The sequence below is a fragment of the Takifugu flavidus genome, chromosome 14 (assembly GCF_003711565.1).
Source record: "Takifugu flavidus isolate HTHZ2018 chromosome 14, ASM371156v2, whole genome shotgun sequence".
Taxonomy (NCBI): Eukaryota; Metazoa; Chordata; class Actinopteri; order Tetraodontiformes; family Tetraodontidae; genus Takifugu; species Takifugu flavidus.
In genome coordinates this window covers 14,391,542-14,416,950 of record NC_079533.1, presented here as the reverse complement: position 1 = coordinate 14,416,950, position 25,409 = coordinate 14,391,542, and the positions used below count along the sequence as shown (strand labels likewise).

The 25,409-nt window shown below is 45.6% G+C and overlaps 2 protein-coding genes across 8 annotated transcripts in view; both read right to left on the bottom strand.

Moving 5' to 3' along the window:
• dbn1 (drebrin 1) overlaps positions 1-4,787 on the bottom strand; it is a 37,775-nt gene extending 32,988 nt beyond the window's left edge. For 4 of the 6 annotated variants that reach the window (XM_057054401.1, XM_057054403.1, XM_057054404.1 and 1 more), the window contains exon 1: positions 4,627-4,787. In XM_057054401.1, the coding sequence (XP_056910381.1) occupies positions 4,627-4,709 (83 nt within the window). In that variant the 5' untranslated portion in view covers positions 4,710-4,787. The remainder of the gene's footprint in view (positions 1-4,626) is intronic. The other 2 variants (XM_057054405.1, XM_057054407.1) reach the window with 1 other exon arrangement.
• A 3,848-nt stretch (positions 4,788-8,635) lies between these two features.
• zgc:77151 (uncharacterized protein LOC337153 homolog) lies at positions 8,636-24,548 on the bottom strand. Of its 2 annotated transcripts, none has more exons than XM_057054280.1 (12): positions 24,358-24,548; positions 17,006-17,158; positions 16,652-16,759; positions 15,470-15,656; positions 15,170-15,400; positions 14,982-15,088; positions 14,662-14,809; positions 14,450-14,502; positions 13,930-14,027; positions 13,668-13,848; positions 13,032-13,193; positions 8,636-12,950 (listed from the first exon to the last, which is right to left on the bottom strand). In XM_057054280.1, exons 1-12 carry the CDS (start codon positions 24,376-24,378, stop codon positions 11,787-11,789), a joined length of 2,613 nt encoding a protein of 870 aa, XP_056910260.1. In that variant the 5' UTR covers positions 24,379-24,548; the 3' UTR covers positions 8,636-11,786. The 2 variants fall into 2 exon arrangements, with proteins under 2 accessions (XP_056910260.1, XP_056910258.1); XM_057054278.1 differs by having other exon boundaries at positions 13,032-13,196; positions 24,358-24,547.
• Positions 24,549-25,409: the final 861 nt, after the last annotated feature.

The following is a 25,409-nucleotide window of genomic DNA, read 5'->3' as shown; positions in this document are numbered from 1 at the left end:
AGCAGTTCCAGATTCTGCCAGCCGGAACCCTTTTGGACAAATGTTTGAATAAGGAGGTGAGATCAGATTAGAGCTCGTCTGTGTCCTTGTGGAACCTCATTAGGACCGTTGGGAGTAGCCAACCTACCAAACTCACAGGTGTTTCAAAGGTGCTCCACCAAGTATGCACCAGAAGTGATTGTGTGGACACGGGACGGCTATCAGCCTCCCACAATGCATTTCACCTCAACCAGCGAGACAGGGGACGGATTCCAGAGGTTGCGCACCTGCCTACTGAGCATTGGCGAACAGTTCGGCAGCGAGCTGTAAATGATCAGGTCCAGAACTCTGCCAGCAGCTTTCATCGGTGTCCTTGGCTGTGGATCGTCTGATGATCGCTCAAAAAATTTCACACACTTCACCGTCATTAAATCACCTGCGCCTCTTCTGTGTTAGCGCCTCTGAAAAGCCACTTGCAGTTTAGAGCAGAAGAAAGGAGTATCATTTTAGATCAGACTGTAACAACGCTTCAACGGGCAACCCAGCGGGTAATTGCTGAATTGGAATTGGAGGAATTTCAGCCTGCTGTTGCACGTGAGGCGTCTGTGTGACCGTGTCTCCATTAGCTTCAAGTGCTTGCTCGTCTAATTTTCAGTCAGGCCGCAACGTGTTTTTGTGCCTCGAGAAAAGATCGGAACACAATCAGATGCAGACGCGATGATGGAGACTCAAACTGCTCAGCTGATCCAAGGACGACTCCAAAAGGAGATTTTCTTTTCTTTTGCGGCTGATTTACTCTCACTTTTATTCTTCTCTTCCTTTCCGCTGTGGCTACAAGGGCAGAGAGTGCGAATGATTCACAGGGAGGGGAAAAAAAGGCTCCGAGGACACAGACGACAGAACCGCTGAACTCAAAATCTCTGACAGCAGCTGCGAGATGATGGTTCGACAGACGGCCTGAAAAAGAAAGCAGTCGCTGACTCGGCAGGTTTAAAGTTGCCTCGTGTGACGGACTCCGCATGTTAACAGGCTCCCACGTTCCCCGAGTGCCAACAAGGTGTTGAAATGTACCAACAGTGAGTTCTTGAGTTAGCGCCTTGTTTCATGGTTTTTCACGAGATCCAGGGTGCCAAAGGTCATGACCCCTGCAGCTCTCAGAGGTCTCCGTGGATATACTCAATCTTGGGGGTCCAGTGTGGACCAGACTGTGGTTCTTATCTACTGCATTCCTACCAGGTCTGGTTTGTCTCACAGTTTTGGGCTCCTGAGTTAAACCAAATGTTCTAAATTAGGTCCTTTTAGGGTTTTGTGTCCGGAGGGAAAATCTGCTCCTGGAGAATTTTGATAAAGACAAAGGAATCAATATTTGGTTCTAAGGTGGGTGGAGGTCATCCTGTCTCCTGACCAGAATCTTTTGTGTCCTTAAGGAGCCAGCGTCCAGCAGTTCCCAAGGATCCTTCTCACCTGAATAGGGAACATAGCAGCGATGCTGTTATATTTGACTTTCCGATTTTCCTGAGGAAGTATCACCTTCACGTTTCCCCCCACATGTACCCCACTGAAGCCGTAGGAACCTCTGGTTTTCATTTCTTTTTTGACCTGCAGGATGACGTCATCCTCCTCCTTCCTCACCCTGACTCGAACCACAGCCAGACCCTCTGCTGGATCGTTCCCTACCTGGAACCAGAACTGCCTTTTTAGTTTATGGAATCACGTTGATAAATGTGACCATGAAGATTAAAGAAAAAAAACGCCTGAAGAACAAATCAACCTTTTCCAGGATTCTTCGACTCATGAGCCCCCCCCGCCCTTCCCAAACACCACCACTCACATCTTCTTCCTCTAACAGCTGGAGCGGGTCAAAGGGTTGCGCCGCAGCAGCCTCGGGGAAATAAGCGACTGATGAGCGCGCCGCATTCCTGAATGTCTGCGAGTTGATATCTGATGACCCTGAGTCGCCTGCTGCCCTTTTCACAATGTCAGCCTGACTTGAGTCCAGCGGTTGTGGTTTGAAAGCAGAGTCGTTGTTCTCCTGCTGCTCGAGGCGTCGCATGGAATAGCAACAACAGGCCTCGACTGCGGCTAACGCCAAAAAAAGTGCTTCGGGGGTCTGACGACAGATATCTGATCCATCAACCGCGAGGACAATCTCAAGTCCTCATGTGGACGATGATAACGTTGATTTAACATATAACATTTTTCAAAGCTAGCCTTATTCGCCAATGGCGCTAACGTCAAACAGCAGCAAGACGGACACACAGACAGACAAATGGAATTTGAGGACAGGAGCCGGGTCTTTGCCGTGTTGTTTGGGGTCAGACGTGTTTGCAAGTCTCTGCCTTTGTTCAAATCTCATCAAGTGTGAAAATCCGGGGCAGCCCCGAGGCCCTCCTCAGCGTCACCCTCTCGTCCCTCCACCCCATCATTGCTACGACAACAGGCAAACTTCCGAACCTCCGGTGAAAGAGCGGCACTAACCTTTGGGATGACTGTTGGCACGAGAGGGACAACTGATGTCATTGGCAGATTTGCAGGTTGGTAGAGACGATGTTACCCAAGGCAGCAACACAAGAGGCAAAACCATTTTATCCATTTAAACTAGACGTTTTTGTGGTTCTGGCATGATTTGATTGGTTATTTGATTGGTTAAGTTGCTCCAATGTTAAAATAATGTTTATTATTCTGTGATATATTATCTCTACACCGATGTTGGATTCTCTCCAGAAACTTCCCAGAATCTCAACATTCCTTTTGTTTTCCCATAATTGACGTTGGCGGCTAACCTCGAACGGTTTAACAAATGCCACTTATGTTAAATAATATAATATTTTAATATTTAAGTCAATCATATTTACCTCTTTAGTTAATCTATCTCCTAGCTTAGTAACCCCCACCCAGGAGGATTTTGGAAGGTTGGTGCTCAGTTGCACAGGGACACTTTGAATATTTACAGTCTTATTACATCAAAACTCTAAAGCGGATCAAAAGTGGAGCTGCTGTGTATTCAAGGCGATCTGACCCCGTTTAGGCTAATGACCCCCAACAGATGGCGCAGGTTCAAGACTTAGTTACGATGGTCACCACGGAGAATTTGGCCCCAAAAGACTCAAAACAAAACCCGTAATCTGAGCTGAACGCTGCGCTCGACCTGCTCTGATTCAAAACATAAACATGAAAAAAAAGAATACATTCATTGTTCAGCTGGTTTCCACAAAGTCAGCATTTTAATAATTCATCCGTCTTGTTTGAAATCAATAAGCTGGTGAAGAAAAACGCCAGAGATCATCAGCTCTGTTTCAAGTCCTGACAGAGAAAAGCTCAGGAACAGCTGGAAGTCAAATTAAGCATCACGTCTTGTTTTTGATGCCCCCTACTGGCCAATATGAAAAAAAATGACATCCTGCGTCCGAGTTTTGACCACGGCGACTGCTGGGCGACCACGATCAAGGACGGCAAGTTACAGATTAACTTCATACAGCAGCCGGGCTGAAAGTCAAACATTCCTAACGACGTTTACTCGGGTCATTAACTCTTAAATGCTGCAACAGGCTCTCAAACACAAACACCACAAAAATAACAACCTTCCGATTTGTCTCTAATGAAATCCAACTAAAGTGTTGCCATGATAACAAAACCTTGATAATTTGAAATCAACTTTAACATTTGTTTCTTGCTACGCAGGGCAACGTATGAGGCTGGTCCTGGTCGCGGTTTCTTCCTTGTTATAGCCGCTTGCCAATTTGACAGAACCCAGCTAACATGATAACGTGACATCAGCTAATGATGATTCAGCCTTTATTTATAAAACAACCCGACCGTTTTGAATGCTAACGTGCACCGTAACCCGACCACTGGGGGGCGCTAGTGTGAGTCGCGTTGGTAAAAACGGGATTAAATTGGGAAGAATCCAAGATTTTTAAAGATCGTGTTTTCTGTTGCAACACTCTGGAACAGGTCATGTGATTATATGGAACTGAACATGAAATTTCACTTCCACAACCACTATTTCTGCCACTTTTGACCTACTTTCATGTGAGGAAAGGCCACAAAGGTTGACACACACACGCACACACACACACACACACAGTCACACACACACACACACACACACACACAGTCACCCTCACCCACCCCCGGCCTCGCCCCTCTGGTTTGGGGATGCAGGGGGCTCATCAGTATCTCTGGATCAGGCCCATGAAGCTCTGCTGAAGCCTTACACTCGCGCACGCCAGCACACACGCGCGCGCACGCAAGCACACCGCTGCATCGCATTACATAAAACCCTGAAATTGGTTCCAGGTGGCTGCGAAAGAACCTGAAACAAAGCGGCCCACGATGACCGCTCGCGTCCAGTGTCGCACTGACTGCGGTTCGGTTCAGGCGGTCTGAAACGCGCCGGTCTGCGTTAACCGCCCCCCCACCCCCCTCCAGAACCGCGCTCACTCCCCCACCCCGCTGCTTCACGCATTCTGCCCCGCAGATAAGCTCCTCCGTGCGCGGATCCGCTGCCACTTTTTGGAGTTCGCAGCGGTGACGGAGGGGATGAAGATGTTCCCGCATCCGCAGGAACCAACCCCAGAGGGGAGCGCAGGAAGACGGGGACAGGGGGGAGGTGAAAGGGGGACCGGAGCGGAGCGGAGGACTCACCAGTCGGTGTCCGAGGTCTCGTCGATGACGTCCTGGTAGCCGGTGAGCAGGACCAGTCGGTTCTTGCCGAGATTCACAGCCATGTTTGCGCCGCTGCCAGCATCCAGACTGCTGCTGATGGAGAGAGACGCGGAGAGAGAGCAGAACCGGGAGGAGGAGGAGCAGCAGCAGGAGGCGCTGACTGGTGCAGACAAAGAGGGAGGCTGCGGCTCTGCAGGGTCCTAGCACCGGGGCCACTGGGACCAGTGGGGCGGCCCACTACCGGAGGGGCCGGAACCGAACCAAATCTGGTCAACTGTCACTGATAGAGAAGAAAAAAGTTTCAAGGTCAAAACACGCTGGGACACCATCTAGAGCCCAACTGGTTATACTGGGATGGGTAGGCTAATCAACTGGTTATACTGGGACAAAGAACCTAATGGACTGGCTATACTGGGCTAGAGAGGGTAGTGTACTGGTTATACTGGGATGGGTAGGCTAATAGACTGGTTATACTGGGATGGGTAGGCTAATAGACTGGTTATATTGGGAAGGGTAGGCTAATAGACTGGTTATATTGGGACAAAGAACCTAATGAACTGGTTATACTGGGACAGAGAGGTTAAGAGACTGGTTATACTGGGATAGAGGCTAATCAACTGGTTATACTGGAACAAAGAACCTAATGGACTGGCTATACTGGGCTAGAGAGGGTAGGTACTGGTTATACTGGGATGGGTAGGCTAATAGACTGGTTATACTGGGATGGGTAGGCTAATAGACTGGTTATACTGGGACAAAGAACCTAATGGACTGGCTATACTGGGCTATAGAGGCTATACTTATGCTGGGACAGTTTTTATTGATAAGTTAACAGTTTAAAAATAAATATTCAAAACTGCTGATAAAGTGAATCATGATTAAATAATTGTGACGTAATGGTGGAAGAATTCCTCACCCTCCTTCAGATGTTCCCTCGTTGGTCCCTTGTGGTGGACAGACGGGGAACCGGCCTCGTTTCTCCATTTCCTGGAAGAGCCTCCACATTACCGGGAGGCCCCTTGTGTCGCGGCAGCGGCGGCAGTTGGTTGCCGTGGAGCCCGACCCTCGGTGCTGTTTTTCTCACAGCCTGGGCTGGCACAGAGCCCACATACCGTCCCCTCTCAGGGGCCATGGGACAATATTGGGGGGGGCATCGGGGGCCTTAATTGGCACAAACCCTGATGTGGTCCAGGGTGAACCTGCTGCCGTTCTGATTCAGTCGGCATTCGTTTCAAAAGCACATTCCCACAGGTTCAAACACTAGGGTAGTGGTAACCACGGAAACCATCAAATCAACTGAATCGTGTTACTAAGAACGCTGCATCATCTACACAGTTACAGGTTACAGCAGCAGCACTGACCTCATTCACCACGACCTCATTAGGTCACAGATGCTACAGCAGCTAATTCACGTCAGCATTTTGGTTTGTTTTTGTCAGCTGCCATTTTTTAAAAATTCACTAGTTAAACTTGCTAATACGAGACATAAAACACATTCTGCTTTCCTGATTTCTTCGCCTGTTTCCTGGTGACACAGTTTGCTTTTAGAATGCAGACAATATGCTAACATATGCTAATGTGCACGGGAGCTAATTATTGTTGACGTTGAGGGTTCTTCAGAAATGTTTAAAGTGATTCTCTGAGTACAAATCTTCTCTGCTGGAGCTCCACAGCGTCGAGGCAGCAAACTCACGCAGCTTCTGACACGGAAAATTAGCCCGTCGGGCCGAGTGGCCAAGATTAGGCTGAGGAATAAATACGGCTGGAAATCAGCCGATTAAATCCATCGCGTGGCCACGGAGTGGCACCAGATCCTGATCTGGAGACGCCAGCAAACCAGTGAGGTTCCTGGATCCATCATCCATCCATCCATCCATCCATCCATCCATCCATCCATCCATCCATCATCCATCCATCCATCCATCCATCCATCCATCCATCCATCTATCTATCATCCATCATCCATCCATCCATCCAACCATCCATCCATCCATCCATCCATCCATCCATCCATCCATCATGTGTCCATCCAACATCCACCATCCATTCATCCATCCACTCATCCATCATCCGTCTATCATCCATCATGCATCCATCCACCCATCCAACATCCACCATCCATCCAACATCCATCATGTATCCATCCCACATCCATCCATCCTCCCATTCATCCATCATGCATCCATCCATCCACCCATCCAACATTCAGAATCCATAATGCATCCATCCAACATCCATCATGTATCCATCCAACATCCATCATGTATACATCCAACATCCAGCATGTATCAACATCCATTCACCATGCATCCATCCAACATCCACCATCCATCATGCATCCATCCTTCCATTCATCCATCCATCCAACATCCATCCAACATCCATCCATCCATTCATCCATCATGGATCCATCCATCCATCCATCATGCATCCATCCAACATCCATCCATCCATCCATCCATCCATCATACAACATCCATCCAACCATCCATTCATCCATCCATCCATCCAACCAACCATCCATCCATCCACCCATCCAACATCCATCCATCCATCCAGGCTGTGCTCCTTTGTTCCAGCTCCTCCTCAGCATTAATTCCATTGATCCGTTATTGATCAGCTGAATTTTCCTTCTTTGTTTAAAGCTAAAAAATCAATCATCATCCAGAGAACAAACAGCTGTTCACTCAAAGATTGATGGTCCAGATGTTTCCAGATTTTCTTCCGATTGATGCACAGAGAAGCAATTGAAATCTGTGAGGTCAAACCAGACATTTAACCTCCCTCCTGAATCCCAAAATATTAAACTTGGACCTTTACAGCTTCCATGAGAGCAGAAATGTTGCCATGACGATGTGTACAGAGAATCTTGGGGGGTTGTAGCCCAACACTGAGCTGTTCAAGAGAAATAAAAGAGCCCAGAGCGATGGGTCCCGATGGGTCCGACTGGTCTAAAATCCTCATTTTATTCTGAGAGATTGATCATTTTAATATCCAGGAATCCAGATGAAAAAGGCAGAATTCTGCAGCAGACTGAGGAATGTGTTCATTTCCTTTTTGGTGTGAATGTTTACACATTTCTGAAGAACCAAGAGCGTGACTGTGCAGAGGAAGGAACTCAGCCCGTGTTTGGGTCGGGGTTGTTTTTGCTTAAATGAATGTTTTCTGTATTGTGACATTTTCAGGACTCTCAGAGTTCAGAATAACATGTTTACCTTCAGACGCCGAGAGCAGAAAACCAGGAAATCAAAGCCGGGCACATTTCTGATTCACTCTTGAGCCATGAGGAAGTTCCCCTTTGATTTTATCTACTGCAAACGTTCCCTTTCTGCACCAAGAGGGTGGCTTTATATTGAAAAAAATGTGATATGCGAACAGTTCCATCTTAAAATGAAAGTAATGATAGAATGAAGAGTAATGGCAACAAACGAATAATAAATACAATAAACGTACAAATAATTCTAAAATGTATACAGATTTTGATTTCTTCAATTATCAGATCTTTGCCTCCACCTAGTGGCCAGAACGGGAAGCACAGTAATTTACTTTGAGTCAGATTTAAGAGAATTATTCAAATATGACAAATTTTCTGTAATTAAATTGGCATTTCCCAATTTCAGAATTGAATGTGTATTCATGAAAAGGGGAGTTTTTCCCTGGGAAACTCTGGGATTCTGTAAAGCACCTAGAAACAATTTTGATTGTAACAGACGCTGTATAAATAAAGATTGATTGATTGAAATAAAATACAGTCCAGGATCCATTTCAGATCTTTCCCTCCCTTTGTTGGTCAAAATTGCAACTACAACATCAAATATTTAACTCGTAAAAACTAATTATCTCTTATAAATGAATACATTCATCACTTGGAAAAAACGACATTAATGCCAGAGGAGCCTTATTTCCTCATTTCCTGCAATATAAATGGAACGATTTATGATTTCCTGACTGGATTTTACAGTCTGAATATTTAAGACACAACTCTGGATTTATTAAGATAACTTTTATTATAAATATACAGTGTTTAAATGGAATGGTACCTGACATGATGGCGGTTTACCACTTACAGAAAAATAAAGGAACTGGAGTGTGCGCTCTGATCTGGAATAGTCAAATCACACCTATTCGAGCCCCCCAAAACGTTTAATTCCCGTTCAAGTTGAAGCCTCAGCGGCTGTCTGAGGTGCTCAGAGGCCAGTCTGAGGCGTTTGGCTGCTTTAACATTGATCGACAGACAGAAAAACAGAGAAAAACGTGACCGATCACAGTAGGACATGAAGGACGTTCACAGGCGCTCATCGTCCATCACGGGGCTACGTGCAACATTTTAACCTCCCGACTGCGTCTCACAACTTTATCACTTCTCAAATAGACTTTTTCAATTTCTGAGAGCAAGATAAAAGATATTTTGCTATCTTATGTTAATGCAGCATCTACGCCAATATGACTGGTCGCGCTGCCCTGTTGACCTCTGACCTCAGTATTAAATGGCACCCTCTGCTATTGGCTGCATGGCGTTGAGCGCTAACGCCTGTGAGAAGCCGCAGGAGCAAAAACCTGTCCCAGCATCAAAATATTGCACGCAGCACCTGGTTTCTGCCAACTTTGATCATGTTCATGAATGCTGTCGCTTTAACCGGTTTAAGGTTGGAGCGCGAAGGCTCCACAGTTCAACTCTCCTCACGCTGGTTTTCTGACTCGTGAGTATCAGGCACTTAAAGTGGAATTACTCTCCAGAAACGAGCAGAGCCAACTGTGACCGATGCTGCAGTGGTGTGCAAAACACTGAATATAACAAATCTGAACATGCATAACAAAAAAATGTAAACTTTAAAACTTTAACTCTTAGCAGTTAAAAGGGTTATTATACCTAAAGGAGACTTTACAAACTAAAGCTTAAATAACAGTCAAAAAAAAGGGCTAAACAGCTCTCATACTGGTTTAACATATTCATCTCTAAACTAGAAGGTGCCCCCCCCCCCCCCACCCTCGGTGGCATCTTGAACATTAAAAAAAACAAAACATGCAAATAAGAATTAAAGGCAAAAGGATCAGGAGAAATAAAACTGGTCCAGTTGGAGCTGTGGTGGGACTGGGATCATCCCAGTGCTGAGCGAACGTACAAGACACTCGTTCATGGTGTTACACGTTCATTTTACAGTTTTAACGTCTGCAGCTCGGTGCTGCCCCTGGGGGCCGTTACCGGCACTGCGACTAGAAACCTGACAATAATTTAAGTCGTTAAATTACCTGATAAAACCTGTACATCTATTGCCTATTCATCACAATTCAACATACCAAAAAAAAAATTCTAAAATGTGATGTAGAATGGGGGCACTTTAATCCCCACCCAGTCCAAACATTGAACATAATTCTGTCTTTTAAAAACTGCAGACCCTGATCCCCTGGAAAATAACAATAACAACATACATGAAGCAGAAAGTGGACCTTTTTTGGTGTGGAGCTGCAAAACAGCCCAAAGAGCCACGAATGTTTACAAAAGACAACACAATAAAAATAAAAACACTGGATTTTCACCGTATATTTAGGTGTTGATCAGGAGGCAGAGAAATCACATGGCAGTGTGTTGAATTTACTAAAGATACCTTTCGTTTTTACAATCTTGATTTCTGTGACTCCGTTGGTGGTCTGAGAGTAAATCTAAGTGTGCAACACCATGAAGGAGCTCCGACGTCTTCAGAGAACAAAAACGTTAAGGCCTGGATGAGTTTGGTTCGTCTGCCCCGCCTGGGGCCGGCGTACAAATCTTTTGTCATTCACACACAATTCATACGCGAGGGAAAATAGATCCCGCACACCATTTCAGAACAAGCCATAAAGGAGATCTTTAAAATACGTCCATGGCTGGATTGAATCCGACTTGATGAAAAGCTGTTGCAGCATAACGGGAGGACAACAGGCGATATGGCGTTAGCTACGTGTGAAGAGGCGGCACCGTAGTTGGTTCCCCTACGGCCCAATCCAAGTTGGCAAATAGAAATACGGAGACGTCAACACAAAGAGGTACAGTAGGTGTGCAAATGTGAACCCAAGTCTGCGGCAGAGTCGGAAGGCAGCAGTTAAAGGGATACCTTGACGGTTTCTTTTTCGGCTTTGGGACTTTTCTTATTTTGGCTAAACTGGCGTCATCGCAACAGATCTCTGCAGCTTGTGCAACACTCTGACTCAGAGCTACGTTAGCTTAGCGACAAGCTGGATTTCTAAGAACGGCGTTTTGGTTCCAGGTCCGGTAGCGCAGCAGCAGCACAGACCTGCGAGCGGCTGCTTAGCAACGCGATGACTCGACAAGGCACAATTCTTTAAAGGTTATTATTTAAATCTAGCCTGATTGTGAACCCAAAAATAGGTCAGTTAGGACTTCACATTCAACATCGTCAATGTTTTGATGCCGTGACTCCTAAAAACGGGAACGCCGAGGTATCACTTTAACTGGATCTGAAGCCAGCGATGAAAACAGATCGCCGACTTTTAAGGCACGTATGTGTACAAAAACTTTATATCACTTTAGCTAACGAGCAGGACTACAGAAGCTTCACTTAACGATCTATAATGAAGAGTGAGGAGCTCCGGAGACCAGCTAGACACTTTTAGCAGAAAATAAATCTCTCTACAGAAGTAGAGCAGAATTTGTTGATCAAATCTACCGAACTACAGTACACGCTAGATGCTAATTGATGCATAGCATCACCCATAGCTGGAATATTTCTGGATATTTCTTCAGCGTTCCACCGCTACACTGAACAGTGGGGTTAATAGTGTTATGGAGGATTATGGCAGTGTTCAAGAGTCCTTCTTGCTCTTTTCTTTCATGGTTTTAAATCTTAAAGAGAAAGAAATCAGAAATTAAGCCGATGTGCCGTCGTCAGAAGTCCTGGTTTCGATATTTCTCCATAGAGCCTGATCAGCCATCAGAAATGAGGAACATGAAAAGCAGGAAATAAAGCACGTGATGAGGAGTTTATGTGTTCTGAAACACAAAGATAGCAAACAGCCCAACTCTGTTCAGGTTTCACCTGAGCTGGAATCAAAACCAGTTCCAGACGGAGAACTCCCCCCTCCGGGCCTGGTCACAGAATGCAAATACCAATGATGCTAACGCGCTAACGTTGGAGGGCTCTTCAGCTCAGCTGGACCAGAGGGCTCAGAGGCTCCTTCTCCTCCTGCTCACACTTCTGTCGTTTGTTGCTCATCTCAGTTTCTGCAACCTCCACCTGCTCTGGCCTGACTGCAACTATTCCCTCCGCGTTCTCGCTCTGGGTCCTCTGAGGTTCCACTTTAGATCCCGGTGCAAGTAATTTCCCGAATCGTGTTCCATTCAGATCCTCCTCAAACTTCACCTGGAAGGGCGGCAAGCCGAGTAGGAAGGCCCTGATCCTGCTGGGGGAGCTCAGGTCCGCGGGTTCCTCCTGGTTCTTCATGTTCTGTCCCGCTCCTCCGGTCCCCGCAGACGCAGACAGGCTCCGCTGGCTGAAGTCCTCGGCCTGCGCCGGGCAGCCGGTTTTGGCTCTCTTGGATGACGGCTGGTCCTCGTTTCCGACCATGGCTACCGGACTCGGGTCCCCTGCGTCAGGGGCGCCGGGCCTCTTGGTCGTGAAGCGTTTGCTGAGGTTGAGCGGCAGCGCCTGTTCGGGGGGAGGGGTGATGGGAGCGCAGGGGGGCTTGGCGCCCAGGTCCTGGGACAGAGCCTCCGACAGGCGGCGGGTAAAGGTCTGGAACTGGGACGAGCCCAGCCGAGTCCGCATCAGCTGGTTCACCTGAACGCTGCAGTCCAGATTCAGAGGGAGGACCCGGAGGGGGGGCAGAAGGGGCCGGTTCCTGATGTCCCGGTTGCCGGCTTTCTGGACTCCGTCCTCCGCGTTACAGCCAGAGTACTCGTTATGCTTCTGGTGGGGCAGAGGCTGTGGTTGGGTCTGGTCCAGACCCGTACGCGGTGTATCCGGGCTTCCACCGGTCGGCTGGAGGGTGTAGATGGTGGGGAGGTGCTTGGCCGGGTCTTGAGGCGTCAGAGCTGGGCTCTCTAGATTCCTCTGGAGGCTCATGCGGCTTTTGAAGACGTCCAGTGGACAAACCCCTTTGATGGGACTGAAGCCACTTAAAGACCCACCCACAAAGTGGCGAGGGAAGGCGGAGAGGATCAAGCCCGCGGGGGGTGGGGACACAGGGTCCAGCAGGTCCGTTTTCAGCTCCTTTGGTTTTGGCTGGAAGGGAAGCATCGTGGCAGACAGGGGGGACAGCTCCGGGGTGAGGGGCATGCTGATGGGGAGGATCGCCGGCTGGATGGGCTGCACAGGAAGAGGAGGGAGAGACGGGTCATGTGACACGAAAGATCAAAGGTCCCGTCTTCAACCGAGGCGCAACGTTACCTTGTTCGTGCCGCTGCTCACTGGACTCTCGGCTGCTGCTTTGGCTTTGATCTGCTGCTGAGACAACAGCTTGGCCTCCGCCATCAGCGTGGTCTTGTTGCGAGTGCCGGGCGGCCGGCCGCGGCCTCGCTTCGCCGTCGCCTGGCTGCTCGCGAGCGCCCCCTGCTGGGAGGAAGGAGCCGAGGTCAGTCTCACTTCTTAAATGTGCGTGGGGATTTTTTCGGTTAGCGTTTTCTGCATGTGGTTTAGAACAGGAAGTGGAAGTCGACGGGAAACACCATCTAATAGTTCTGCACCTTGTGGCAAAGAGAATTTCCTTCAACATGACAAAACCAACGAGGAACGTTTCCGTTCCCAGGGGTACAAAGAAATGTGTATGTATCTGAATCTTAACTGGACGGATGGACAGACATCTGCACGAGGTTTAACGTTTCCGGAGCAGATAAAAAACCATCCAGGGCTTATTTACAGCCTCAATCACCGAAATATCAGGACTGAGATAGGAGGTACGGGTGCTGCGTTTTGACCCGAAAGCTAACTTCCTGCTTCCCGCTGCTGTAGCTACTCTAAAAACGAGTCCATGGTGTCGTGTAAGTGAGCTCATAGAGACGTTGTCACAGGTAAGCAGACACTTACAGCTGATGGAGGAGCTGCAGGAGTCGTGATCCTCTTCTCCTTGGCTTTAGCTCCTGGTTTCCTGCCTCTGGGATGTGGCTTCCTTCCTCTGATCCCTCTGGCTTTAGGGAGTGACGGAGATTCCGGGATTTTAAATTCCGCTCCTCCCGCTCTAAGGTGCTCCTCGTAAGGTAGCATTAACCTGGGATGGAGGGATGGATCAATAACACGACTAAATGACTGGCTTTTGTTTGGGGAGGGGAGGGGGGGGTCTGCCACTCACCTCTCATAGTGCCTCCTTGTGCAGGTTGCCGCGCTGGTGCTGCCAGGACAACCTCCCAGCTCGTTATAAACCACCTTCCACAGACGGTCCAACGTCACCTGAATCAGCAGAAATGATCTGTTTAATGTTTAGTGCTGATCATTTAATGGAAAAATGCTGTTATTACAAAGTGAAAGCAGCAAGACCAAGTTACTATTGATTAGTACACACAAACGGTCCTCCCGCTGTTATACAGTAGAGGGCGCTGTGCAAGTGAACCACGACGGCAGTGACCAGCGCACAGGGTCTAGACAAGCTGATGAGCCCCCAAGCTCCTCATCTGATCATTATTCTGAGTGGGTTTAGACTGCAGAAGCAGTCGAACAAATCATTTAAACTTTTGTATAAACGCCAGCAAGGAAACGGTTAAACTGCCAACAGGAGGCTGTGTCGTCGCGGTGGGCGGTCGTCATGGTAACCCCCTCAGTACAACCCGAATAAGAAATCAAATAAATACGGCAGGGTGAGGTGACTGCTTTACCTTTCTGTAGCCTCCCAGTCGCTTCACGACAGAGTACATGAGGAAGAGGTCGACTGCGGACAGAGAGGAGACGACACTCTCAGGCAGGAGGCAAAAACATGAATATACAGCACAAACAGCTGGAGTGTGAAACAGGACTGGAGCAGGAGGTTTTAAACATCTGCACCTTTATCTCCTGGCCTCGGCGGCTCCGTTCTGACAGTGAAACCTACTCTTTTTGAAGCCCAGGTGAGGGACTTTGTGGATGGGGGAGCCCTGACGGTCCATGAAGGCATAGAGCTGATCGAGGAAGAGCTGCTCTTCGGGGTGAGGGAGCCAGCCGCCCTCGCATCCAGCCTCCACGCTGCCCATCACGTTCTCCTGGGGGGAGGGAGGGACAAAGGTTAGTGGAGGAAGCACCCAAACCCCTGATTAAATCAGGGAAGTCGAGGCTTCCAGGAGAATTGCTGGCGACCTTGGCGACAACACACAAACAAACTACAATGAACTCTGAACCTGCCTCACAACCATGAATGTAGAGAAGAAAAACAACCTTCATCCTCTCGATCCAGGACTCTGACTGAGTGCATGTCGGGGACTCCTTGTCGTCTTGGCCCCGGCGCTTGCGAGGCCGCCCTCGGAGACTGAGAGAGGGGCATCCTGCCGGGTCAGCCAAGCAAAAACCACTTAAATCTGCAACGGAGCTTTAATCTTTATTCAGCCGACTTTATTCAGACTCACTGAACTGCCAGGAGAACTCGGTGCTGCTCTCCAGAGCCGGGTGGCTGAACGTGTCCCTGCAGTACATCAGCCGGGTGTTGGGCAGAGCTTTGATACCCCCCAGGGCCAGCAGGTGGGGGTCCTGCAGCCCCGGGCCCCTGGCACTGTCCAGGATGCGCCTCTGCAGGGAGCGAAAGCGGCAATACTGCGGGTAGCTGAGGACTTTGACGCCGTTGCTCCCCGCCAGGTCATCTGACAGACAGAGCCGGTTAACATCCCCAGTCTGGACCGGGACTTCCTGGTCAATCAACTTTTTCTTACTCTCGGTTTTGTCTTTGAGCAGCTCGCCGCCGCCGCTGTCCTCAGCCTGCAGCGACCTGCGGATGCCGTTGGTCCCGCAGCTCGCCGCCTTCACGCGGCGGCTCCAGCAGGACGGCTGCACGCAGGACCACCGCACCAGATCCTCCACCCGCACCACCATCTTCCTGGACACCGCCAGAACTTCGTCCTGACCAAACACAACGTTCGCCATCAACTACAGTAAAACCACAGCGTGATCTCTATGATACGGATCGTATCGGCGATATTGATGGTTGCACGAGTCATGTCAGGAAATGTGTTTGAGCCGTTATGACCCGAGGACAGAAACGGATGAACAGCAAACCCGTTTCCCAGCTCTGAACGGTCCTTTCCTGCATGTTTTCCAAATAAAACACCTTATTTACCGTCAATGTATCAAAGGCGTGTCGCAATCAAAGTGTTGCGCGAGTGGATTTCAATGAAGTTACGTAAGGTTCAGAATCATTTACGAGCTGATCTGACATCTGAAACAAGTTATGGGCCAAAGTAAATATTGAAACTGACTCATGTCCAATCTTTGTTCTGAATTTAGGAAATGTTCTGGTTTAAAAGTGAAGATTTTTAGTGCTCGCTATTTTTTTAAGACATGTTTTTTAGGAAATCAAATCGGTTTAATCAGGTTTAAACATCTTTGAGCAGCATGTTGATGTTCTGTACGCTCGCGTTTCTCATTATTACACATTTATTACTTAATTACAATCAAGGACTTGCTTCATCTTATTTAATCTAATCATGTGGATGTAACTGATATCTGCTCTATAGGCCTCTGTAATGCTTCATTTATTAAAGATTAAAATTGAATTAGTTGGCAGTGGAAGAAAAATGGCCCCCGCTCAGCCAACTGCTCCACGGAGGAGCTGGTTAAATATTAATACACACAATTTAATTATCAAATCCACAGAAAAGAGGCACATTTCCAGAGTGATGCTCTCCCAGGACAAACCAGTGAATTCACTTCCTGGTTGTAAAGTTAATGAAGTTTCCATCCCGGTTCATCAGCTGTGACCCAACCCCCACCCCCCGCCCCCTGCTGTGCCCTCCCAACTCTTCTTTAACAGCCTGATGTGAGCTCTTTATCACTTCAAACCAGCTAGATTCAGGCAAATCGTATTAGTTTAGCATTAACAGAGTGGAGCGGCCCACCTCTCCATGCTCTCGCGTCCGGCCCTTTGGCGTGTCCTCGGGCAGGAAGTAGAGTCTAGTGCTAGCCAGGAGGTGGCGCTGCGTCCTGTCCTCCCACAGTAAAGTCACCTACGGATGGAAAAAAGGGAATTTTATTCATTTATTCTACTTCTCAGATGGTAAACTGGTTGCTTTACCGAGAAAAAAACAAAAAAAACCACTAAACTTTGCATGTCTCCATTGAATTAAAGGGACATTTCCCATATTTTAACAGTCAAGTCTCAACAAAGTGAAACATTAAATGTATTTTAACTACATCTATGTGTTCTGTTAGTGTGTTTAACTGGGTTTGGAGCAGAGAAGCGTTTATCCGACCTCGGCGATGCACACGGGATCCTGCGGCCCACAGCGGATGAAGTAAAACTCCCCGAGCTTCCACAGCTGGGGGGGCCCGTCGGGCTGAACTCTGCTGCTGACAGACTTGTAGAAGGCATAGCTGCCTCGCTGGCAGGAGGGAGCACCCGAACACTGGTGGAGAGAAAACAACGCACACTGATGAGGAGCAGCTCCCTCAGTCACCCCACAGGAACAGGAAGTTAAGAAAATAAAAGCATTCAATGGCTGCCACCTGAAATAAGTCCCTGGTGCAACATTGTTGGGCGAAACTTTCTTATTAAGTAACAAACTACAGTTAAACAGACTGTCCATATTCACATTCATCACACAAATGTTATTAACTTGATAAATGTACCCATTTTAAAAAACAAATTGCTCCACATTTACAGTGTAAAATTAAACACAACTGAACTGTTTGATAGAATAATTCTGAATATTTCACATCCTGTGATCAGGAGATAAATATTCTGTCAAGGTTTAAAACACCGACTGCAACAACAGAATGAACATTTAAATACCACGGATTGTTCGCCCCGCATTTTCTACTGAATCCTCCTCAGGCATCCACATATCTGACAGTCTTGCCTTTCCAACGTGTACAAGCAGCACGAGGCTGAACTCATTAGTGCATGAAACAGCAACTCCATCATAAAGCCTAAAAAACTGCATTCATTTAACATTATTTGAGCTGCTCATCAGCAACTGGGCGCCCTCGACGTGCTTTGGAAATTGTTGCGACACTAATCCTCAACCGTCAAGCTCCAGTTGCTGGTGTGGTTTCTTTCCACCAGAGGAGATCGTTTATATCTACTATGTGCTGAACAAACTTCCGGGCTCTGCATCAGCAACGTTCTTGGATTTGTTGGACTGTTCCGTCTTGTGATTAGGATTGAAATTGTCAACTTAAACGTGGTGGAGTCCACAAACGGGGCACGGGCCTCTCAACTCTGACTTCAGTTTTGACTTCACTACAGAAACACTTCAGACTTTACATATTTATGATTGAAATTTGACCTTTAATGAAGGTAAATCTTGTGGTTGCTCAGCTACATTTAACCTGTGCAAGTAAAGAACTTTCAGAATAAGAGGATCTCCGTTGTATGTTTAGCACTTATTCAGGGTTAAACCTTAATTCCCATTATTTTAGAGCAGGTTGGGGGAAGTAAAACATGTGGATCAGATCAATTCCACTACCAACATTTGCCATCGAACACACAAACCACATTTGTTCCATCTAAAGGGCCAAATCCCTGACACTAAATTTAAATCCAGCACTTCCTGCCTGATAAGAGTGATTCTCAGCATTGGGACTAACCTTCACTCATTATGTATGTGTGTTTTCGTCTCCCAGTGGGCCTCAGTTTCAGAAAGAGACACGTACCGGCGGTTGAACTCCCATCTAGCTAATTTTGTGATACATTCATTTCCTGGATCGAACTTTCTGTTCAATCTTCAGTGTGTGTATCAGGATACACTAGAGGGCAGATTTGTGCTCCGGCGAGTCGTTTTAAATAATGGCTCCTTTGTTGAATAAAATGAAGCAGAAAAGAAGCAATAAAACCTTTTTCTAAAAGAAAAAAAGGCAACCCTAAACTCTGAGACAGCAGCAAAGCAGCATTAAGAAGAAAGTCCAAAATGTGAATTTAATGCGATTATGTTACGTTATTTTTCAGAACATTTGACCTGTTGCAGGAAGTGCATCACTGATGCGATGATAGCTGCTTTTTTTTTTTTACATCCACCTTTTGCGTTACTTGTCTTACAGGTCAGAGAACCTGTTTTTTAAGTTTAATACACAAGGTTACAAGGTTTGGACTTTTCTACTAAAGACAACATCAAAACTAAAAACTTTGCTTTTCTAAAACTTACAAATGATGCAGTGCAGGTAAATCAAAAAAGATATAATCATTTAAATAATAGTGGTACATATTTAAAAACAAAACAATTCTGCAGTAGTCGGGACATCAGAAGTGTTTGTTTTGCCTCTAAAATGACGCATGCGTGCTTTGTTTAGTTGTTCTTATTTAACGTGCTGAGTTTGCTGGAGTTTCTGTGCTTGTTTAAGCTGCAGATGTGTCGCAGGCCTGACCCACAAAAACAGCCAATGCTCAGTGCGTTTGTGAGTTTAATGAATTAGGCGGACCTTGAGCGCCGCCACGCACCCAAATGTTCAAAGGCTCAAACACGCAGCTCTAAGAGTGCCGAAAAAGAAATATTAGCTACTAAATGTTTGACTTTTTTTTACATTATTTTTTAATTGCTTTATGAATCTATTTTGTATTTTATTCAATTTATTTGGAACATTTGAAACACTTAACAGATTTTGTTAAATGCAGTTAAACTACACGTTAACTAAAGAGGCTAAAATCAGAAAAAAGTTTGTTTTAAATCATCAGAATTGTTCATCGCTAAGTAGCAAATAAGAATCTCACAATCTTACGTCAAAAAGAAATGTGTATATTGTTGCAGCACAGCTGATGCTTTTTTCTTTTATTCCGTCCTAATATGTTGCATTAAACACGCCAACTTCTCAATGTCAATGCAACTTCCCTTTAAAACACAATCCTTCCTGTCTATAAAACATCAAAATAAAGCACTTCAGGTTGTGTTTTAATTAACTAACTTGGGCTAAACTTTTAACAAATACCATTGTCAGGGGAACAGCGGGTGGCCATATTGGATCCGGAGCTTTGCTACACCCACATTCTGTTGGATATAAAAAAGTTGACAGGACCCAAAGGAATCACGCTAGCTTCCACTTCTGCTAGCTGGCTTCAGTCAGGTTTGTGTGTCTTACTCATCACGCCTACATTTGTGGGAGCACTGGTCCACAGACCAGAGTAGGCTGCTCCTTTTTCACCATTGTTTAGCGTAAATAAAAGGTGTCGGCTCCTGCGATATTTGGAATTACAATTAAAGCCACCTGGCCTTTCCTGGCTCTGATTCTTTACTGTTTAAAAACAAAGGTCGCGGAACGACCGATGATGCAAGAGTAGTTTTACTGTAAAAGAGGAATAAAGTTCTAAACTTTTGATTAAAGGAGGAAAAGAAAGAAAGATAAAAGAGCTTTATTAAAGATATAGTAGCACTAGCTTGAGCGTAGTTAATGTCAGGTAATGAAAGACTGGTGCAGGTTTTTATTGATTTGATTAAACATGTACCGAGGTGCTTTTTCATGAATGTGGAATCTTTATTCTTGTGTTTTTACTGGGTTCTCTTTTTTTTTTTTTTACATGTGCATCTGCATGCTTGTAAAGAATTTGAAAGTATAAATAAGACAATGTCACAATGATCAATTTAGCCGCAGTAATCAAGCTTTGACAATAAGCTTAGGGTTGATTTAAAGCCAGCGAGGAAATCCGGTTCACCTGGAAACTCACTACAACACAATTTAAGGTATACTTGCACAAAATCTGACTTACAAATCTGGATTTCGACATTTCTGGATTAATAAAGAGCAGCTCTATCACCCTGTAATAAATAAGGAACTGTAGCTATCTGTATGTGAAAAATCAATTTGCTGACATAAAATAAAGCAGGCAGCTACGTCATTGATGATTATAACCTCTGTGTATTCTGTTGGGTTTTTTTTAATCCTCCTGCATAGCCCGAGGGTGTGGTTGTGTGTAGCTGTTGCTCATTTGCTTCTGAGAGAAGAGTAAGAAATAAATAAACGTGCCCGGCATTTGTTCCAGGACTTTCAAGCACCTCCTGGAAAGCAGATCAGTATTCTCCAGTTAGTGCTGTTTGCCTCCCTGTCTGTCAGCTGCTAAAATGCAGACTTTTCTCAAAATTCTTGCTCCTGTGTTGATCATCCACAACCCCCACCCAGCACCCACCCTCCCCCACAGGCAGAGCCCCCCCCCCTTCCCACCACTCTGGCTCTGCAGACCAGCTGCAGCAGGCCCAGGATCAATTTTTAGAAAGATACTGAATAAATGTCACAGCAGCGAATACACATATAGAAGCCAGCAGCAGCATTAATATCAGCGCTGCTAAAAGAGGCAGCGGCGTCGATGACAGCGAAACTTGACTGCGTCACACAGTCGCGGTGGGAACAAAAAAAACCCTGGAAGGGGAGAACGGGAACGGCAAGAACACAAAATAATAAGGATGGCGAGGTTGCGTCCGGGGAACATCGGGACGATAGCGGCGCTCTGACAGACAAGGTCGCTGCTGAATGTCAAACACTCCTCACTGCTAAAGGAAGTGAAATTATAGAAGCACCAACCAGCGGAAACTTTGCAGCAATGTTAAAATGACATTCAAAAGGTTCCATATCGATGCGTGTGGAGTAAAAAGATGCAGCAAAGATTCCTTTCAGAACAATATGAGAACCCGATGGGGTCGAATCTTCATTAAATATTCACTGCAGCCACCGAAGATGATGTGTCTTAATGATAAGAGTCACCACACCGATCTAAAGTTTGTCTGAAAAGTGCCCATAGCCAATATAAATACACTGAAATATTTATTTTCTGCAGCACTGAAAGAATAATGTGTATTTACATACATTATTTAGCATCATGTGAAAACGCCGAGTTTCACTGAAACGTGGAACCATTTCGGCACTAAAACAGTCAAAAGCGGTGTGAAATGCGAGCGATTATGTTAAATGAGGACGTTCTATATCCAGACCATGAATTCAAATCATCACAGCATAATCACCAAACGTGAGGTCCGCTTTATACGTCTTTATAAAAACAATGGAAGAGATCAGAAACGTCCCCTGAAAGCCGTCACATTTAATGTATTGGGGGGGAGTGGGGGGGGGGGGGGGGGGGGGGGTAGCATTGATTTATGTCCACAGAAATAGTAAAGGTTGATAAGTCCCAATTTAGGAAGCCTAAAAATGAATTTGATCTTTGGTTGACATCAAATAGGCCCAACTTAAATCAAAGCATGATTGACCTTCACAGCCGTGCTCGCTACTGGTGCAACATTAATATTGTTATATTCTTATCTTTTTACAAGCAGATAAGTTGGAGATGTTTTTGGAAGAATGGAAAGTGTCTAAATTATCCACCAGATTTGAAATCTGAAGCCAAAAAAATAAATGAAATGAATTCTCGATCTCCTAAGAATCATAATCCTCTGGATTTCCCCTCTCAATAAAGGTTCCAGTCATAAAAAGATGAAATAAACGGTGTGAATAAAGGCGACAACAACTGTTTTAGTGTCAGTTCTGTTTTTCCAGGCTGTATTCTATTGATAGTATTAATGAGTATTGAGTGGACAGAAACTGTTCATTTTAAATGACTAACATGGTTTTACTCCATGTAAATCCTCCAAATGTCCCCCTTGGTCGGCTTATCCCTCACATGCTTGTATTAGCATGTGTTTGCCTTTGAATGTTGTGTTTAAACTACTTCAGGCTTGAATTTCCTCCAGCATTAATTAAATATTTAGCTAATCATAAAACAAACAGCTCAATAAACATTTAAGAAATAATTTAGTGGTTGAATTCTCCCGATATCTCGGTCATTTTGGTTTGTTTGCCATGAAACTTGGCAAAATATTGATTGAAGGTATGTTGTGGCACCGCTGGTTGGAAAGAGACAAACATTCGACAAACGGAGAAGGAACAGAGAAGTGAACAACGCCGTTTCCCCTGTAAATAACCACATTTCAGCCGATGGATGCCTTTCTCTCCTCAACAAATCAATCAATAAATCATTTACAACCGAAAGACAAAAGAAAATATAAATTAGATCACCTCGCTATTTAGCTTCTATGGCAGACTTAAACCCCAGAATGTTTATTACACATATATTTAACTTAATTACAGTGAGAACATGGGATAAACACTACAATCAGGCGGGTATAGAGTCATAAACATGCCATTATGCAGTATAGAAGCGTTATATGAACATCAGTCTGCAGGGGGAGGGCAGCAACAAGAGCCCTAGTGGTGGAAAAGAGGTAGGAAAATAAAAAAAGCCACATAATATAATCTGAGCAGTGAGGCAGCCCAACATGTGAACACACACACACACACGCACACACAGAAGAATTTAAGATGGAAACCCTTAATCTACACCCAGCCTACGTCAGTTCTCGTGATATTTCTGGGAATAATGCAGTGACATTTGTTTTTTTTACAGTTTACAGAAGGGGAAGGAAGGCGAGAGGGCAAAAAAAAAAAAAATCACTGACCAATATTACCAAGAAAACGTCTAAATAGACACTAAAAAGCACCTAAACAGCCTGCAGTGTTGACCTTGGCTATATCCGGTTATTTCTTTCAAAAGCCCACAAGTTTAGAAATGGGGGGGGGGGGGGGGGGGGGTGTTAATATCTCAATGCTGCAATAAATTAATATTTAATCAGATATTTTGTGAAAACAGACCCCCACCACACATGTGCGGTCTGGATGAAATGTTGCTTTACATTTCCATTAAACTGCCACGGCTGTGGATTATTTCCTGTGGGCTTTGGGAAGGATTAATCCTCCTCATTCCAAGTACAAAAACTCCATATTTCCTCCTCTCACAAACACAATATTAACATTCCTCCTTAAACTGTGGTAATTACGCCGGAGACAAAATGTCGGGAGGGATTTGATCACAATATCAATATGCTTCCTATTATAACACCACTGTTGCTCCACCTCGTCTCGGCCCAGAAAAAAAAACAAACATTTTCAACCTTAAATATTATGTCGAAATTTAATTTCAGGCTGCCTCCATTTGAGGAGAAAATGTCGATGCTGCGCGTCGCTGCGAGCTTTCTCTTTCTCTCTCTTTTTTGTGTTGAAGGAGCCGAGCAGCATAAAAGTTTCCTGATATTTTCAGCCGTGCGAGCGGCGAGGAAATATTTTAATATTTTTATGATTTTATTTTTTTTAATTCGGGGAAAAGGCTGCGGGTGCGGGTGGGGGTTGGTAGCCATGGCAGGAGCTGGGGCTGCCGACACGACACACAAAGAAATTAATCATTAACGCGGCGAAAATATCAGAAATATTAAACTGGAATTCAGCCGCTGCCTCTCCGGTGCCGCGGCAGGAGACAGCTCGGCGTCGCCGCCGACAGCTTTCCCCCAACAAAAGCAGAAATATCAGCCATTATTTCCCACCAACCTCCCCCCCCTCCTTGAAAAAGTTGAGCCAGGCTGAATAAAGTTGTAAATGCAGTCGGAGCAACTCTGGCTGCCTGCTTGATATGAGAAAACAATCAATACCACCCGGCCAAAGTAAATGAAATAAAAGGCCGTTTGGGGCTTTAAAAAGCACAGCCGGGCGGTTTTAAATATTTCCCCCGTCATCGGCTGAGAGGAGCCGCGTCCGCGGAGCTCCGGGAACCGACATTTATTTGAAATTATATCGGCTTTACCTGTATTGCATTGTGCTCCATTGCAGTCCTGCATTCCCTCTCTGAGGCCCCTCTCCGGTTACACCGCCGGGACTCGCCGACACACAAACAAACGCACCGGGTTACGAAAAAAAAAAAAAAAAGGGAGAAATAGGACAGGATCTGGGTGTGGCCAAAGTTTGCCACAGAGTACAACTTAATAGTGAAATAGCTAAAGCATCTTTAGCTTCAGCGATGTGACGTACTTCCGACTGACACGAGCTTTACGTGTGGGCGTGGCCTAGAGCCCAAATCTCTCCCCCCCCCCCAAAAAAAATTGTCACTAAAACACCAAAATAAATGACCATTGTTTGGCTCGGACAGCCCTAAAGACTCACCGAGACTGACCACTTTTGTCTGTTTGTTAGTCAGTTTTGCGTTAAGTTAAACGTCAACCTCTGAAGACGTTTGTCTTGGATGTACCCTGGGAAAATGACATAACTATTTATTTATATATGACGTGTTAAACATGCTCTGTGAAATGGTGAATAAAGGATTTTGGCAGGAGTAGAAAGTATTTTATGTTGTATGAAGTATAAAGCTAATGAACTTCTGGTTGGAGCTGCGTCTAATTCCAGAAGCAGGTGATAGAAGTGATATTGCACTAATGAGTGAATATGCTCACATTTGCTGAAGTGTCATGGGATTCAGGGCATCTTTCTTTTGAGCGATTAGTTTAAATGTCGCAGTTTCACTGAATTAATCCTTTCAGCTCCAGTATAAAAGGCTTCAGTTTGGTCAATATAATGGAGTTGCAACAGAAGTTCTTTTATTCTGATAATAATAGAATTGGCGAGCATTTTTGTTTGCCTGGATTGCCTAACATTTCTGTCTTACTTTGCATTAACATTGCTAGTACGGCGTATTTCATCACCTCCTCTCAATAAATCAGGTTATCTCTCTTTCTGATAAAGCAGGCAGCTTTAAATACTAAAATTCCCATGAGCCTTAGTATCTGTTGCCATGGAGAAACATCTAGTCATACAATTAAATCAGAACACTTTTTCCTCTTTTCATAGCTGCAGAAAATGCGG

Bases quoted from the DNA above. Each gene is read 5' to 3' on its own strand.
- zgc:77151 (XM_057054278.1), bottom strand. From the start codon at position 24,378: ATGGAGCACAATGCAATACAG. The intron at 13,197-13,667 runs GTAAGTGTCTGC...CCTTCCTCCCAG, and splicing joins CTGCAGCTCCTCCATCAGCT to CAGGGGGCGCTCGCGAGCAG. The intron at 12,951-13,031 runs GTAACGTTGCGC...CTTCCTGTGCAG, and splicing joins TGAGCAGCGGCACGAACAAG to CCCATCCAGCCGGCGATCCT.